The following is a 15,077-nucleotide window of genomic DNA, read 5'->3' on the forward strand; positions in this document are numbered from 1 at the left end:
GCTTGGGGGCCCAATCGGGTCCGTAGATCGGCTCCTCGCGTCCTGAAAATCCTTCCGTAATCGCAGCCCCACGAAACCTAAGTCAGGGGTCCCCTGCGCTCTCCTCCCTCCGCCTGCCCCCCTGAGAAATGCAGCCTCCCTGGCCTGGATTCTGAGACTGCTCCCAGCGGACGTCGAGAACCGTTTACACCAGGGGACGGAATCCCGCCGCCGTTTCCACGAGAATCGTAGTCTCTGGCCCGCGTTCTGCGTCCCCTCAGCTGCCGGTTCCCTGGGCCGGCTGGGAGGTAAGAATAACAGAGCAGCGTCTCGGGCCCAGGGCGGACTGGCCGCTTCTCAAACGGGGCAGAACCGCGCGGGTCCAGGCGCCAAAACACTCTCTACTCACTCGAGAGAAAAAGGATCAAAGCCCCGGAGCAGAGCGCGAGCGGCATGGTCGCTTCAGCACGTCGCTGCTTAATCATCCCGCAAAACCTGCCCCGGCGGGTGGGGGTCCCGGTGTGTCCCCGGTGCCCCGAACACCACGTGGTGCCTTTAGAGACGACTCTCTCTGCGCTTGCCGGTGTCTCTAGTCTGTCCGCAGGAGCCCCGGGGCGTTTCTCGGACCAGGAGACGGCGGAGCTCAGGACCGGTTGTGAAGTCGGCTTGGTGTCACCGACACGCGGATCAGGTCTCAGGGGTGTCACAGCGGCCCCTGCTGTTGTATTTTGTCACCCACTGGGAGTGTTTCTCCGACCGGCCGGAAGGTTCCACTCTGAGCTCCACGTGTGACGCAGTGGAGAGAGAGGTGTGTGTATGGGGAGGGTGGAGAATATGTGTGTGTTTTCGGGGAGGGGGGGTTGAGTGGGTGTGGAATGGGGTGGAGACGTATGGAGAGACGGGAGGTGTGTGGAGGGTGTTTTCTGGGGGGGTTGAGGAGGTCTTGTGGGGGGTGTATATGGCGCGGTGCCCTTGCATCACTCAGTTGTACAGCTGCAGCCAAAATATAAATGGATGTATCAATTTAAATATCACCTAATCGACTTTAAGGAAGTAAACTCCCTGCCCCAGGGCATGGGCTCACGTCCAATCTGAGGGGAATGTTTCTCCTTCCTCGCCCCCACGGGCAGGGTCTCCCCCTTTCCATCCAGCGAAGGGTCCTGGCTGTTTCTGGACACTGATCCCGGACTAGGTTGAGCCGGATCCACTGTGGCCGGCGTGTCCTGGTTTCCTTTCAAATCGAGAACCACCTTCCTCGCTCAAGCCCGAAGCGAAATCTGAGCCCCTCCCTCATCCTCACAACACCAAACCCGCTCCTCGCCCTGCTATAGCGCTAGAGTTATCCCAAACCCTCGCCCTCAGCCCCCAGCGTCAGGACTCTAGGCGGGACGAGGCCCGGGGCGCAAAGGGGGGGGGGGGGCGGGGCCTTCCCCTCTGGCACTCCCGTAGCCGCAGCTGCAGCGGTGTGAACGCGGCTGGGGCATAAAGCGGAGCCGGGCACCGAGCGGCTCCGATCTCCCGGGGCAGCAGAAGGCGGAAGGGGGGAGGGCGGGTCGCGGGGAGATGGGCTGTGACTGGTGGAAAAACACGGACCCTGGTGCTGACAGGCGGGGTCTGAGCCGGTCGGGAGGGGCTGTTGGGTTGGTCCCAGAGGGGAGACTCCCCAGGACCCCGCGGGCCAATGGGACACAGGGAGGGGCTGAGATTGGGCGACCGGGGAGGGCTCACTGGGTCTCGGTTCTGCTCACTCCCTCGGGGGCACCTGGCCGTGGTCTGTGTGGGCAGCCCGGACACGGAGCTGGACGGGTATTTGGTCCGGGTCTGTGGGAAATGGAGCAGCCGCGCATCGTGGTGTGAACGCGACTCTGCCAGGCGGTATGGTGGTCAGCGCCGACGCCTAGCGGGGGACGGGCGCTGCCCGGGAGTAGCTGTCCGAGGTCCTGATGATTCGCTCAGCGTGGGGTTGTGGGGCTGCCTCCGCTCACAGGGCGCCTGACTCAATTGTGTTGAATGTTTGAGAGCGTGGAGGGGGGCGGGGTTTGCAAGAGAACTCCCCCTGGGGAAAGGGGAACTTGGTTCCAGAAAGGTGGGGGAGGGGGCATTGCGGGAGGGAGCGGATCCCAAACGCACTCAGGGACCTCCCGGGGCAGCAAATGGGTATTTCCCACCCCGCCTTGATTTCAGTGGGTGCCGGGCACCGAGCTACTGCTGTTTTGCAAGAGGGTTGTTGTTGATGTTACTGTTGTTGTTGCTGGTGCTGTTTGGTTTTTGTTCTAGCTCATACTGTTGTTGCTGTAGCTGCTGTGGTCGTGTTGTTGTGGTTGTTATGTTTGTGGTTGTTGCTCTTGTTGTATAGAATCTCGCTGGTGCTTGTGTAGTGCCGGAGTTGAGGTGAAATCGCCTCTCCAGGCAACCGCGGCTAGTCTGGCCCGAGTCCTTAGACAAGGGAGGGGGAGGAAGAATTATTTCGGTAGCGAGGCAGTTAACCCTTCAGCCGCCGCATGGTTTCCGGCCCGGCCTCCGCCCCAGCGCTCCGCCCCGCCCCGCCAGGTTTCTGCGCGGCTCCCCCGCTGCTCTGGGCCGCTGTGGTCCCGGGCCAGGCAATAGTAAGTCCCGGAGTCGCTCAACTCGCTGGCCGCTTTCCACAGAGGGAAGGTTTTTCGCTCTGCGTCGTGAGTAGCGTTGAAGCCTTTGGCCAATCCCAGGTCCGAGTCCTCCCGGCCCGTGTCTCGCAGGAAGAACCGGGGTCCGGCGCCGGGGTACTGCACGAACCAGAAGGGGAAGGCGGTAAACGAGGCCGCGTAGTTGCAGTTCAGACTCACCGGCTCCCCTTGGGACAGGATCAGGCTCGCTCCGATTTGGTTCCCGGCCGCTTCAGAGGCCTTTTCTGCGGGGGGAGAGCGGGGGAGTGACGCGGTCCAAGAACGGACACAGCCGGGAACGCCCTCCCTGCGAGTGTGTCCTTCCGCAGCACAACCCCTGGGCGAGAAAACACCGAGACCACAAACACCCACCGAGGCGCACCACAATCACACCAGGAACACGCTGCGATGGAGGCTGAGGGGCCGCTGGGTTTATTGGTTCTGCAGTAAAGCCGGGATCGCTTCCCGGAGCAGATACCGGCTTTCCTCAGTCTCACTAGACATACAACAGACACACATCAGCTCCGTCAGGCTCACTGAACACACAACGGACACACACACCGGCTCCCTGAATCTCACTGGATACCCAACAGACACAGGCAAACTCCGGCTCCCTTCAGGCTCACTGGACACACGGCGGAGACTCGCAGTCGTAATAAGCGCACATTGACAGACCCCCCCCCCTTCTTAGGCGGGTGGCGGTAGGGCCAGGATCTGGGAAAAGAAACCCCCCTCACTTAGAGCAGCCAGGAGAAGAAGAGCCGCTGCGAGCCCAGGCGGACGCATCCTGAGGGGTGCCCGGGGATGCCAAATCCCAGCGCCAGGGGGACGGATATGCCTTTCAATCTGGCCTCTGCAGGGGGCAGCGGGAGCTCCCCCCCCCCCCCTCGCGATCCGGCTGGGTCTGCCGGGGAAAGGTTTCTGAGCCGAGACGTCAGACTGGGGGGCGTGAGAAGGGCAGGGGGTGACGTCAGAGGCAGGGGCGTGAGAAAGAGTGACTGACGTCCGGGGCGTTGGGGGTTGTGCAGAAAGAAGTTGTTTCTGTTTATTCATCCCTGGTACAACAGCGCCCCCACGTGGCGACACGAGCGCGCAGACCAGGACCGGGGCCTCAGATTTTCCGGGTGAAACAGGAAGAATTTATCTGTGCAAAGAGGCGGGCGATACTGTCCAGTCCCACTCAAGTGTCCAGGAGGCTGGACAGAAGTAGGGTGGACAGATAATGGGCCCATCTCACGTTCTGTCTCCCTACGCTTATCCTTGGCAGGTAAAAAAATCAGCAATAGCCCAGCGCGCGTTTCCCACCGCCCTCCTGGTAGGGTTCGTGTTTGTGTTTCGGAGACACTGAATGGTCCCATGACGCTTTCCTTCGGGAACAGGACTGGAGTCGGGACGTGGGGAGGGTTTCTCTCCTTTCCCGATTCGGCACAACACTTGCGCCGATTTTGCTCTGCCTCTGCGCAGTTTTTGCGCAGCCCGGCTACCGGCCGGTGTCACTGTGTCTCTCCCGCCGCAGTAATAGTCGCTCACTTGGCCGGCCGGTTTCCTGAGGTGGAAGGATTTGTTCTGTTTCTCGTGGGTGGCATTGAACCGTTTTCGGATCCCTTCGTCCGAGTCCTGCCTGCCCAGGTCCCGCAGGAGCAGCCGTGGGGCCTGGCGGGGATATTGCACGTACCAGAAGAGATTATCCGGAGGGGCAGAGAATTTGTAGGTGCAACTCAAACGCAGCGGGTCCCCTTCGGAGATAACGATGCTTCCTTGGGTTTGGTTCACGGAGTCTGCCCGAGAGGTGCCTCCTGTGGGGGGAGCAGAGAACAGACACACTCAGCTCCTGGTCTAGACCAGAGACCGCGAAGCCGCAAGGAGCCGCCCCCAGAGACGGTCCCTGGCACAGACACACACGGCGCAGCCAGACAAGGCACCGGGACTCACCGAGCAGCGCCGTGACCAGCACCGCGTGGAGCCACATCGGAGCCAAGCCGGACAGGTGGGTGTGTGTCTAAACGGAGACAATTCCCCAGGCACTCGTGAGCCGGTTTGTCTGCGGGGCTCGCGGTTCCCAGATGTGGGGGCAGAAATTCCCTCCTGGCCAAGGCCAGTGGCGCGGTGCGAGTCTCTGAGCGGGGCTGAGGGACTGACGTGCCCAGGAGCTCAGTGGGGGGCGGGGAGGGGGGTGAGAAAGGGCGAGCGCCGGGCGGGGAGCAGGGGGCGGGAGAACGGGGCTGCGACTCATTGTCTAACTCCGCAGCGCCCCCCAGCGGCGACACGGCCTAGCGAACGGCCAGTTTTCCTGTAGAACAGGGGTCTCCGGCCGGGGGGTGCTTGGATCTTTTCTCGCTTTCCCCTGGTGATTCCCGGCGCCGACCCCCATTTCTGAGCGGGTGGAGCTCCGCATAGGGGGGAAGAAGGAAAACGCCGAGAGCTAAAGCGTGTGTGTGGAGGGGAACGGTGGGGTGGGGATTTCGGCTCTAAGATCAATGTTTAGAGACTCCATCGGCTTCCGCTCCACAGTCGTTTCCAGAAAACAGTGACCTCCTCCTGTTCCTCTGCGAAGTCCCTGCGCGGTTTTTGCGCAGCGCCGCTGCCGGCCAGTGTCACTGTGTCGCTCGCGGCGCAGTAATAGGTGGCGGAGTCGCTCAGTTCGACAGACGGTTTCCAGAGGTGGAAGGATTTGTGCTGTTTCTCGTGGGTGGCACCGAACACTTTGCGGATCCCTTTGTCCGAGTCCTGCCTGCCCAGGTCCCGCAGGAGCATCCGGGGGGCCTGGCCGGGATATTGCACGTACCAGAATAAATTATCGGGAGTAAAAGACAATTCATAGGTGCAATTCAGACGCAGCGAGTCGCTTTGGGAGGTGACGACGTTGCCTTCTGTTTGGGTCACGGTGTCCGCCCCAGAGGCGCCTCCTGCGGGGAGGAGAACAGACCAAACCCGCTCAGACACCCCGGAGCCGGGCGGGTCGCGTCCCAGAGAGCGGGCGGGTCCCAGACACGAACCGCGCAGCAAACACACTTCAGACCAACACGGACCCCTCCGAGCGCGGGGCGATACACACACTGTCCACAAACAGAGACAATCCCAGGACACAAGGCCCAAGATCTCAGCCCCGAGGGAACAGGGAAGATGGACACTCGGAGGCAGCACAAGACGCGAGTCCAGCACAAGCGCATGGAACGCGGTGTCGGGGGCAGACACACTCGGCTATTAGCACGCCCAGGTCTCAGGCACCGAGACAGACTGAGCAGGATCCGGTCCACGCCCGGTTCCGTAGAACGCGGCGCGGCTCAGAACCGGAGCGCGACTCACCGAGCAGCGCCGTGACCAGCACCGCGGAGAGCCACGCCGGAGCCATGCCGGGCCGCTGGGTCTGTGTCTAAACGGAGCTGATCCGCCTGTTCGGCAAACACCAAGGGGATTCTGCGTGTCACTGGACTCCGGTTTGGAGAAGTCGAGAACTGAGCTCCGTCAAATACTGAACCCAGCTTGGCGGGACTGAGTCTCTCTGCGCTGTAACCCCGTGTCCATGGCGCTGTTGGAAATGGGGCGTGTTCAGGGTGAAGCTTAGAGTTAGGAGAAGGAGGGGGGCTGGGGACCAGAGTGTCACATTACCGAATTGGAGAGAAGCAGCCAGATCGCTGCTGCACCCCTAGGTGGGGGTGTTGGCCCCAGAAATTGGTATGAACGGGAGCCATGTGGGGTATTGAATGGGAGCTTGTTGTTTTCTGATCCTGTGTACACTGTTTATGTGAGTATATAATGTCTGTGTGTGTAGATCTGTAATCTGTGTGGAAGCTGAATATTTCTTGGAATGTGGTTAAGCATGGCTATGGACAGGCTGAGTAGCAAAGCCCTGTGGAACAATGGCTCTCAATAGGCTATGGACACACCCAAAGAATGGGATTTGTCACCTGAGGGCAGCCAGCAGGGAACATAGAGATTGGCCTCTGACCAGGTGACTTGCTGCATACAAGAAGACGCCAGGAAGGAGGTATAAAGAGGCCATGCGGTCGATGCCATTTTGTTCTCAGCTCAGCACTTCATCCCAGAGGCAGCACTGCAGGGATTGAAGAGCCCGGAAGACCTGTGAACCCATCCTGATCGTAGGATGTGCAATAAGAACTTTTAAACCAGCAGCTGTACATCTCTGCTAGAGCCTGCATCGAGGACTGGGAGATTCGGTGCATGTAACGTACTGTACTTTAATAACCTTACTCTCATGCTTTTCTTTATTGTAATAATAAACCTTTAGATATAGATTCTAAAGGATTGGCCCAGCGTGATTTGTGGGTAAGGTCCAGAGGGTAAATTGACCAGGGATCTGTGGCTGGTTTCTTGGAACCGGACAGGACTTGTTCGGGGTAGGTGGGATTGGGTGTTAGGACCCCCCACCTGTGTATGAGGCCCGGGGCCATCTGGGGCACGGATATTGCTGGGATGTCGGAGGGGTTTTGCTCGGGACGCTTCAGGCAGGCAGCTGAAGCGCTCTGTGAGACTGGTTTGTGGCCTGTGTGGAGAGGTCGCCAGTCGGGGGCTGTAAGAAGCCCTGGATTCGAGCAATTCGCCCTGAGCGGATGCCCTCAGCTGTGCCCAGACACGGCCCGGTCCGTCACACAGAGACCGACCTGTAAGTTGAATTTAGCCAGCGCCTCCGTGCCCCCGCGTGGCCAAACGTGCCCACAGCACCCGCGACAGCTCGCAGGAGACTTTCTTACCCCTGGAGCACCAAATCCGACTTTCGCGACCAGGCCGAGCGTGTTTCCCAGGACAGTAGGGTAGGATGGTCCTGGACAGTTTTTCTCCCTGTGCAGAAGGAGGGGAACATCTCTCTTCTGGCCCCGTCAACCCCCCTGGAGCGTGTGACCCTCCCACCCGTATTGTGCGAGTGTAGTCTGGTTCCGTGTGAGCGCCACAAGCTTCCTTCCAGCCTTTACCTCTTATTTTCCCTCATTTTTCTCTCTGAAAGGGATCAACTCTAAAACCCGCCTAATCAGCGCCCGGAGAGACTTTGGGAAATTTGGCCCCAATAGGTTTTATTCACCTCTTGTCATCTGACTGTCGCTCCACTTCCCCAGCCGAAAGCGTGTCTGGCATCCCCCCCCCCCCCTCCAGCCCCCTACATACACGGCGATACTTATTGTACGGGGCCCGCCCCTGGCTGTCACACTGTGTCGCCCAGAGCGCAGTAATACACCGCCGCGTCCTCCAGCCGCGCCCTGCGCAGGACCAGCGCGATGGATTTCCTGTCCCCGGGGATGTGCAGGGCTCCCTCGGGCTCGGAGCTAGGCGTGGTTCCGCTGTACCCAGACACGATGAACTGGGGCCCTCGGCCCGGGAACTGCCGGTACCAAAACACACTGTCACTCGTCGTGATTGCGGGGTGGTTGCAGGTGAGGTTCTGTTCGGCTCCCTCCGAAGCTTTGGCGGAGTCCGGCTGCTCGATCTGAGCCCGGCCCCGGGTACCTGGGAATTAAAACCTGGCAGAGTTAAGTCAGTAACTGAGGAACTTTAGGACACGGCAGTAGGGTGGACTGGGTGTATTGGGTGGGACGGGAAGAGGGAGAGAGAGGGGTGTTGATTGGGATGGGCGGGGGAGCAGGGGTGTGGTAGGTGGGGTGGGAGGGTTTGGGGACAGGGGTGGCTGGAATGGGCAAGGGGCAGCTGGAAACAGGAAATCTTACCCCAAACGAGAAGCAGCAAAATTGCTGCACCCCGCATTGTTCCCATCCCCGCACAAATCGGGGTGTCTCTGCTCTTCCCCGATGACCCTCCGCTGGTCTCTTTCCCCAGCCCCACAGACCCTCACCGGGACAGACACCGGGCCCTGTTCCCACCGCTGCAGACCCGGGGAGCGACACGCGTGCTGTGACCCTGCTGTTGCTGCTGGATTTTGAGTTGGGTCCTGGGTGGTGTCAATGACACAAACCCCGCCCCGGAGAGTCTGTGCTTAGGCGCTCAAAGGCTCCGCGTGTCCGCCAGGAGCTCCGAGCGGAGAGTGAACTGCCAGGCTGGGAGGGAGAGAAAGCAAAGCCAGGGAGGGTGTGAAAAGGATCCAGAGGCCGACAAGTCTACATGGAGCGTGGCACGCGGAGCCCTCTGCCGGGCGACTCTGGAGCTGTGCAGCACAAACCCTCTCTGCAGAACTTTGCCAAAGTCTGTGGTCCCCAACCCTTTTAACCACAAGCTCTCCTTTTCAACTTAAGTCCATGTAAGATCTCCCTGAAACCGAAATACCCTTGTACCTCTTCCTACCCCGCCGATTTCAGGCCCTGTCTCTGCTCCACCTCCACCATCCTCAGTCCCTTTTAAGAGGCTCGTTAGGGGGTTGGGTGCAGGCTCTGATCTTGGCCCAAGGGGTCTGAAGTGTGGGACAGGCTCCAGCCTCAGTCTAGGGTAGGGGATGGGGTTTCAGGGTGCAAGCTCTGGGAAGGAGTTTGCGTGCGGGGAGACCCACCTCCCGGGCAGGTGCCTGAGTGCAGGGATGGAAAAAAATAGCCCACTTTTCCAGCAGTAAAAGTAGTAACAACCACCCCATCCCACCCCCGTTAGGGTGGAAGAGGAGAGAGAAGGACCGTGTGTGAGAGAGAATGACAGAGACACACAAAGCATGTGAGAGTGACCGATATTTGAATTGCCTATCGCCTTCCACCCCTTCTCTCTGTGTCGAGACAGGGTACAGAAGTGTGGGGAGGGACACCCCAACATCAGTGAACCCATTCTCCCTCCCACACCTTGCACAGCAAACCGGAGGCTCCCACTGTGGCAGCTGCAAGGCAGAGGGCAGGAGCAGAGGGACAGTGCGGGAGCAGCAAATGAAGTACCAGACCTTGAGAGTTTCCAGGCCAAACAAGTCAGGATCCCCTGTGAGAGGCTCTGAGATTTACTAGTAGATCCTGATCTACTGGTTGGTGACCCCTGGCCTAAGTATTTTGTTTCTGCCAGGTACAGGGGTAAAGGCGGGTGCTGTCAGACAGCCCAACTGTGGCAATAACACTGAGTGAGCCCTGATGCATTGTGGGAGAGTATCCAGGCGGAAAGGAATTTAATAAGTACTGAGACAGGAAATTATCTTGTTTTCCAGTAAAATTGGTGGCGAGCAGAGAACAAACAGGGGATTGCACTGTGCAGCTGTCCATATTTCGAGATAACGTTCTTGCCCCTTGAGTGTGCCAGATTTTTTGGTTTGTTTGTTTCAGTTTTACCTTTTAACTTAACTTTTTTTTCTCCAAACACAATTTTCCCTGGAACTTTTCCAAAGTTTTGAATCTGAAATGGCCACTTAAATAAATGAACAGGTGTGCAGAGACCTTGGTAAATTTGGCCCCAAATACTTTATTAGTCAGGGCTGTTCTTTGAGATCCTCTCTCCTCTCCCCTACAGGGAATGACACCCACGTTCCTCTCCCCCATCAGACACATGGCCCAAGCAGGGTGATATTTATTGCATAGCTCTGAGCTATTTCGCTGAATCTGATCACCATCAGTTCAGTCCTGCAGTTCCAGAAGTGTCCATATCTGCCATGGTCCCACTGAGGCCCAGGGGTGAGTTAGAGCTCTATAAAATCATGACTTGAGTGGAGAAAGTGAATAAGGAAAAGTTATTTACCTACTCCCACAATGTAAGAACTAGGGGTCTTCAAATGAAGTTAATAGGCAGCAGGTTTAAAACAAACACAAGGAAGTTTTTCTTCACTCAGATCACAGTCATCCTGTGGAACTCCCTGCCAGAGGATGTGGTGAAGGCCAGACTTTAAAAAGGTTAAAAAAAGAGCAAGATAATGGGTGGTGTGGCAGAGCTTGTGTCTGTCTGTGCATGTGTATATGTGGTATGTTACCTCTCCCGCTTTTCCTCTCTCTCTCTCTCTCTCTTTTTCTCTCTCTCTGTATGTGTGTGTGTGCGCACGCGCACATGCGCATAGATGACCTTTTCAGGGCAGCACCCACCTCTCTTTAGAGACTTAACTGCACCGTCTACGGAGTTTGATATTCCTCGCAGAACAGAGGCGCTCGGTAACACACACGCGGATTTTGCACGGCAGCCCTGCCGGACCGTGTCACTGTGTCACTCACAGCGCAGTAATAGGTGGCGGAGTCGCTCAGTTCGGCGGCCGCTTTCCGCAGGTGGAAGGAGTCCGGTTTTCTCTTGGCTTTAGCGCCGAATCTCCTCCTATGCCCCTCATCCGAGTCCTGGCTGCCCGCGTCCCTCAGGAAAAGCTGCAGGGGCTGGCCGGGGCGCTGCACGTACCAGAAGGGGGAAGGGTACCCGGATACCTTGTAGGTGCAGTTCAGAAGCACGGGGTCCCCCTCAGAGACTCAAACGGGTCCTGTCACTTGGGTCACCAAGTCCCCCTTGATCCGCTCTGCGGGGAGGAGAAAGCAGAGCAGAGCCACTCAGGGGCTGCGCACTGAGTCCATGGCCTCTCAGGGAGTGTAAACTGCAGTCGAGTACTGAATTCGGAGCGGATCCAACATGCCCATCATTGGTGCAAGGGGATGGTGCAGAGCCATGAAGAATCCACCCCCAGCGCCTCTTGGACACGGAGCGCTCCAGGGAGACTGGCAGCTGTCACTCACCGAGCGCCACGTCACCTGGCTAGGGGGACCCCCTGTGAGAATCTGACCTGAACCTCTCTGCAGCTGAACCCCAGACTCGGTCCTGTTTCAGCCAGAACAGCCCTTCAGAAAACCACCAAGCCCGGATTTTCTCACTGCCCGTGACGCCGAACCCAGCCCCCGGACCCAGGGCGCGTCGGGCCTGGTTATTGGAATTAGATGTCTCTCCTCCTGGCTTCAAATCCCAGCCACGGGGAGCCGCTGTAAGTAGTATAAGGGCCCTACCATCAATCAAATGTTAGCCCCGCCCCTGACCCCGGAAGTCCCGCCCCTGGCACCGGAAGTCCCATCTCCCCTGTCACCGGAAGTCCAGCCCCTGGAGGGTAGTACATCCGGGTCAATAGGGGCAGGTGACTGGAAGTAAGGGGTGTCATGTGACCCCTCTAAGGACTCGCCCCGCCTCCCTCCACCTATAAGGAAGGGTTTTTCCCCTGTAGGACTGCCCCACAACCCGCTTTGACCAATCGCGGGCAGTTCCGGGACCAGATGACCCGCCCAGAAGTGGGTCGTGTGACCCCTCTAAGAACTCGTCCCACCTCTCTCTACCAATCAGGAAGGGTTTTTCCCCTGTAGGACCGCCCCGCGAACCGCTTTGAGCTATCGGGGGGCAGTTCTGGGACCGGATGACCCGCCCGGAAGCGGGTCATGTGACCCCTCTAAGAGCTTCCCATGACACCCTCTTCCAATCAGAACATAGCACTTCCCCATAAGTTCTAGCACCACACAAAAGAGGCCATCTTGTTCCAAGAGCACGTGTTTCCAAGAGCGTGCAAACGCTGAGTGGAAACATGGCTTCTTTCACCAACTTTGTTTTGGTGCTGAGAAGAAAGCGCTACATCAGCAACAGTTCCAAGGAGGAAGGAGAAGTTGAAGGGAGCCCTTTGGCCCAGCCACTGATGGATACACCAGTATCTGACGCCAAAACCCAACCGCTCACGAGGCAGCCTGATGAGCTAGATGGCCTGGAGGAGGAAGGTGCCCACGGCTCCCAGGAGTCGGACAAGACACATGGAAAAGAAGCCAAACAGGTAAGTGAAAGATCGAAGTTGGGGCATCATGGGGTTAGGAAACCGGGATTTTGTAAACTTAAAAAAAAATGACCAGAGCGTCTTACGTTATTTCTTTCTGGCAATCTTTTGACAGCTTGACAATGCCTTTCTAGCTGACCCTCAGACCCAGGACAGCATTGCATCGGACAAGGCAGACGAACCGGGCCCACCTTGTTTTTGCTCAACACCGATACAAAGCATTGAAGAGAACGCCAAGGATGACGGCCATGAAGAATTCAGGCGGTGGCTTGGCATTGACCTAGATGAGCCAGTGCCACATCATAAGCGTAAAAAAGTCGTGTGCTCCATTGTACGCATTGGTGTTTATACCGTCCTTAGTCACTGTCTTAGGGAAAAGCTTTTTGAGGACTGTGAGGGTTGCGTCATAGATGCGCCAGCCCAGCGGCACCATGACTGTGTGATTTGGACTCCGGAGGATATAAACTGCAAGCTCCGGGGCCTATGTGCTGAACTGTGTTTGGAAAGCTTATTAAATACTGTTATTGCCGTCGGTTATGCTATGCAATGTCTGTGCTTAACTCAAGAACACTTAGCACAAGGGGTGACTTTGGTAAATGCAGTGCAATTCAGTCAAGATCCTCACAGTGTTTTAAAGACCATGACCAAGCCAAAAGACGCCTGCTTAGAGCGTTATATTGAACGTCTGGTGCGTACAAAAAGTTACAGAACCCTGCTTAAGAAAAAGACTATTTGTAAGATGTCTAAAAGGATGAAGTTAGAGAATGGTGAGGGGACACACATGAGATATAAAACTTGGTAGCTGTAAAAATCTATTGAAAAGGGGCTTTTGTGACAATCTTCTCTCAGAAGGTTTGTGTGATCCTTACACGAGTAAAAGTTTTGGTGGAACACATGGTCTGTATGTCTTTTAAATAAAATCATTTAAAAAAATAAAGTTTGTGAGAATCCATTTTGTATAAAGGGGCCCATTTACTGAAAAACCCCTGAAAGATGTATGGTAGAAACTCGAGGGAAGGAAAAACCCCTCAAATATTTTGTTTTTTAAATAAAAGGAAAAAATTACCACCACCACCCCAGTTAGGATTTATTAGACATGAACTCAATGGTTTAACCGCACCTCGCTGAATAGCCAGGGGCTCCAGTCAATGATTAGGTTTAGGTGTGACCACTTACCCTTGTTGAGGGTAATGTTTAGTAATTAAATTTGATGGGTTGGATGGGTGGGCTCTGATGAATATCTAATTAAATAACACCTCAGGAGTTTGCAGATGGTATTGGACAGTTTAAATATAACCCCTGGGGCTGGTAGAGCACTATTGGACAGTTTAAAGGACACAGGCGTTGGTAGAAACGCTATTGGACAGTTTAAATATGACCCAGGAGTTGGTTAAATGCTATGGGCTACTTTTTCAAGCCATTAAAAGTTAAAAAAAAAATTAAGGATCTAACCCAAAACTGAAATGTTTCCAACTTTTACCCATACTTTAAAACAAGCATTTTCTCTAAAGACAATCAAACATTTAAAAGCATTTTATTTAAACCCCAAGCCTTAAGCATGAAAGAAGCATGTTTAAAAAAACCAAACCCCAAGACATGTATTGATATCTGCAAAGGGTCTCCACATGGAAATGGGTACAGCTGCATTAAGGATTGGTGCTTTTACTGTTAATACTGTAAGAAAGCCCTACAAAAAATGTATTTTAACTAAAAGAAAAAAAATGTAGCCAAAAGCAACTCAGGTGTGGAGACAGCTTAATTCTTCCACCCCCAGATCAGAAAAGGCCATGCTAGGGAGGGGTGCCTATGTCTTTAAGGATCTATTATTTCAGAGCTGCAGTGATCAAATTCACCTGCTAGCTACTACATTGAAGTTGTTTGAAACAATGGGCTAGGAGGGTATAAAAAACCTAGGTAGTTTGGAGACTGTCCTTTTCAACAGAAACTTTCTTGAATGGCTGCTGGACTGCAACAGGAGAAGGTATGTTCCCGGTTTGTAACTTTGAAAATATATATTCTATAATGCCACTCTTTGGCCATGCTCTCTCAGTAAAATAATGGTGGCTATCTTTATTGCAGTGTGATCTGTTTAACATGGAACCAGTCATTTTAAGCTGCAGTTCCCCACCAGGCCAAGGTAAAAACCATTTTTAACTGTAGTTGTGCTTAATACTGTTGAAAAAAAAACCTGGGTAATACTAACTAATTTTTGTGCTTATTCTTTAACCTTAAGGCCCAAGCACACATGGGGGGGAACAGAACAAGCATGTGCCTGCAACACTGTCCCATAGTGAAAGGTAACTTTTGCAATTGGCTTTTAAATGTATGTGGGGTTGGGGTGTGTGTGTGTGTGTGTGTGTGTGTGTGTGTGTGATGAGGTCTGTGCAAGACCTAGGTGTGTTTTTAAAATGGGGTTTGAAGCATTTGGGGGTAATCCTAACTCACATTTTTTTTGCTTGTTTTTTATTCCGTAGTCCCAAATATACATAAGGGAAAACAGAATAGCCCTGTGCCAGCATGCCTTTACCCTGTGGTAGAAAGTAACTATCCATAATCATTTTTAAAGCGTGTGGGTTATTTTTTTTTTCTTTTAACTAATTGTAATGTTTAAATTGTGAGTTGGTTTTTTTTCAAAACTTAATTGTGGGGGAGCTTATTGCTGTTTTTAAACTATATGTTGGCAAACTGCTGGGTGGTGGGTTGTTCTTTCTGTGCCAAATGTGTTTTCAAAATAAATGTTCAATTCTGAGTTGGGGGAGGAAGCGGTGCAGTTAGGCTAACAGTATCTGGGATGGTTACAAAAATGTGTGTTTTTACCT

The 15,077-nt window shown here is 55.0% G+C and overlaps 1 gene segment (V, D, J or C); it reads right to left on the reverse strand.

Annotated features, from left to right (window-relative positions):
- Positions 1–7,779: 7,779 nt before the first annotated feature.
- Positions 7,780–9,631, reverse strand: LOC142821253 (T cell receptor alpha variable 4-like). The segment is given in 2 exon segments: positions 7,780–8,081; positions 9,565–9,631. Coding segments are annotated over 2 exon segments (369 nt in total).
- Between the last annotated feature and the right edge of the window lie 5,446 nt (positions 9,632–15,077).

Source organism: Pelodiscus sinensis, chromosome 30, assembly GCF_049634645.1.
Source record: "Pelodiscus sinensis isolate JC-2024 chromosome 30, ASM4963464v1, whole genome shotgun sequence".
Taxonomy (NCBI): domain Eukaryota; kingdom Metazoa; phylum Chordata; order Testudines; family Trionychidae; genus Pelodiscus; species Pelodiscus sinensis.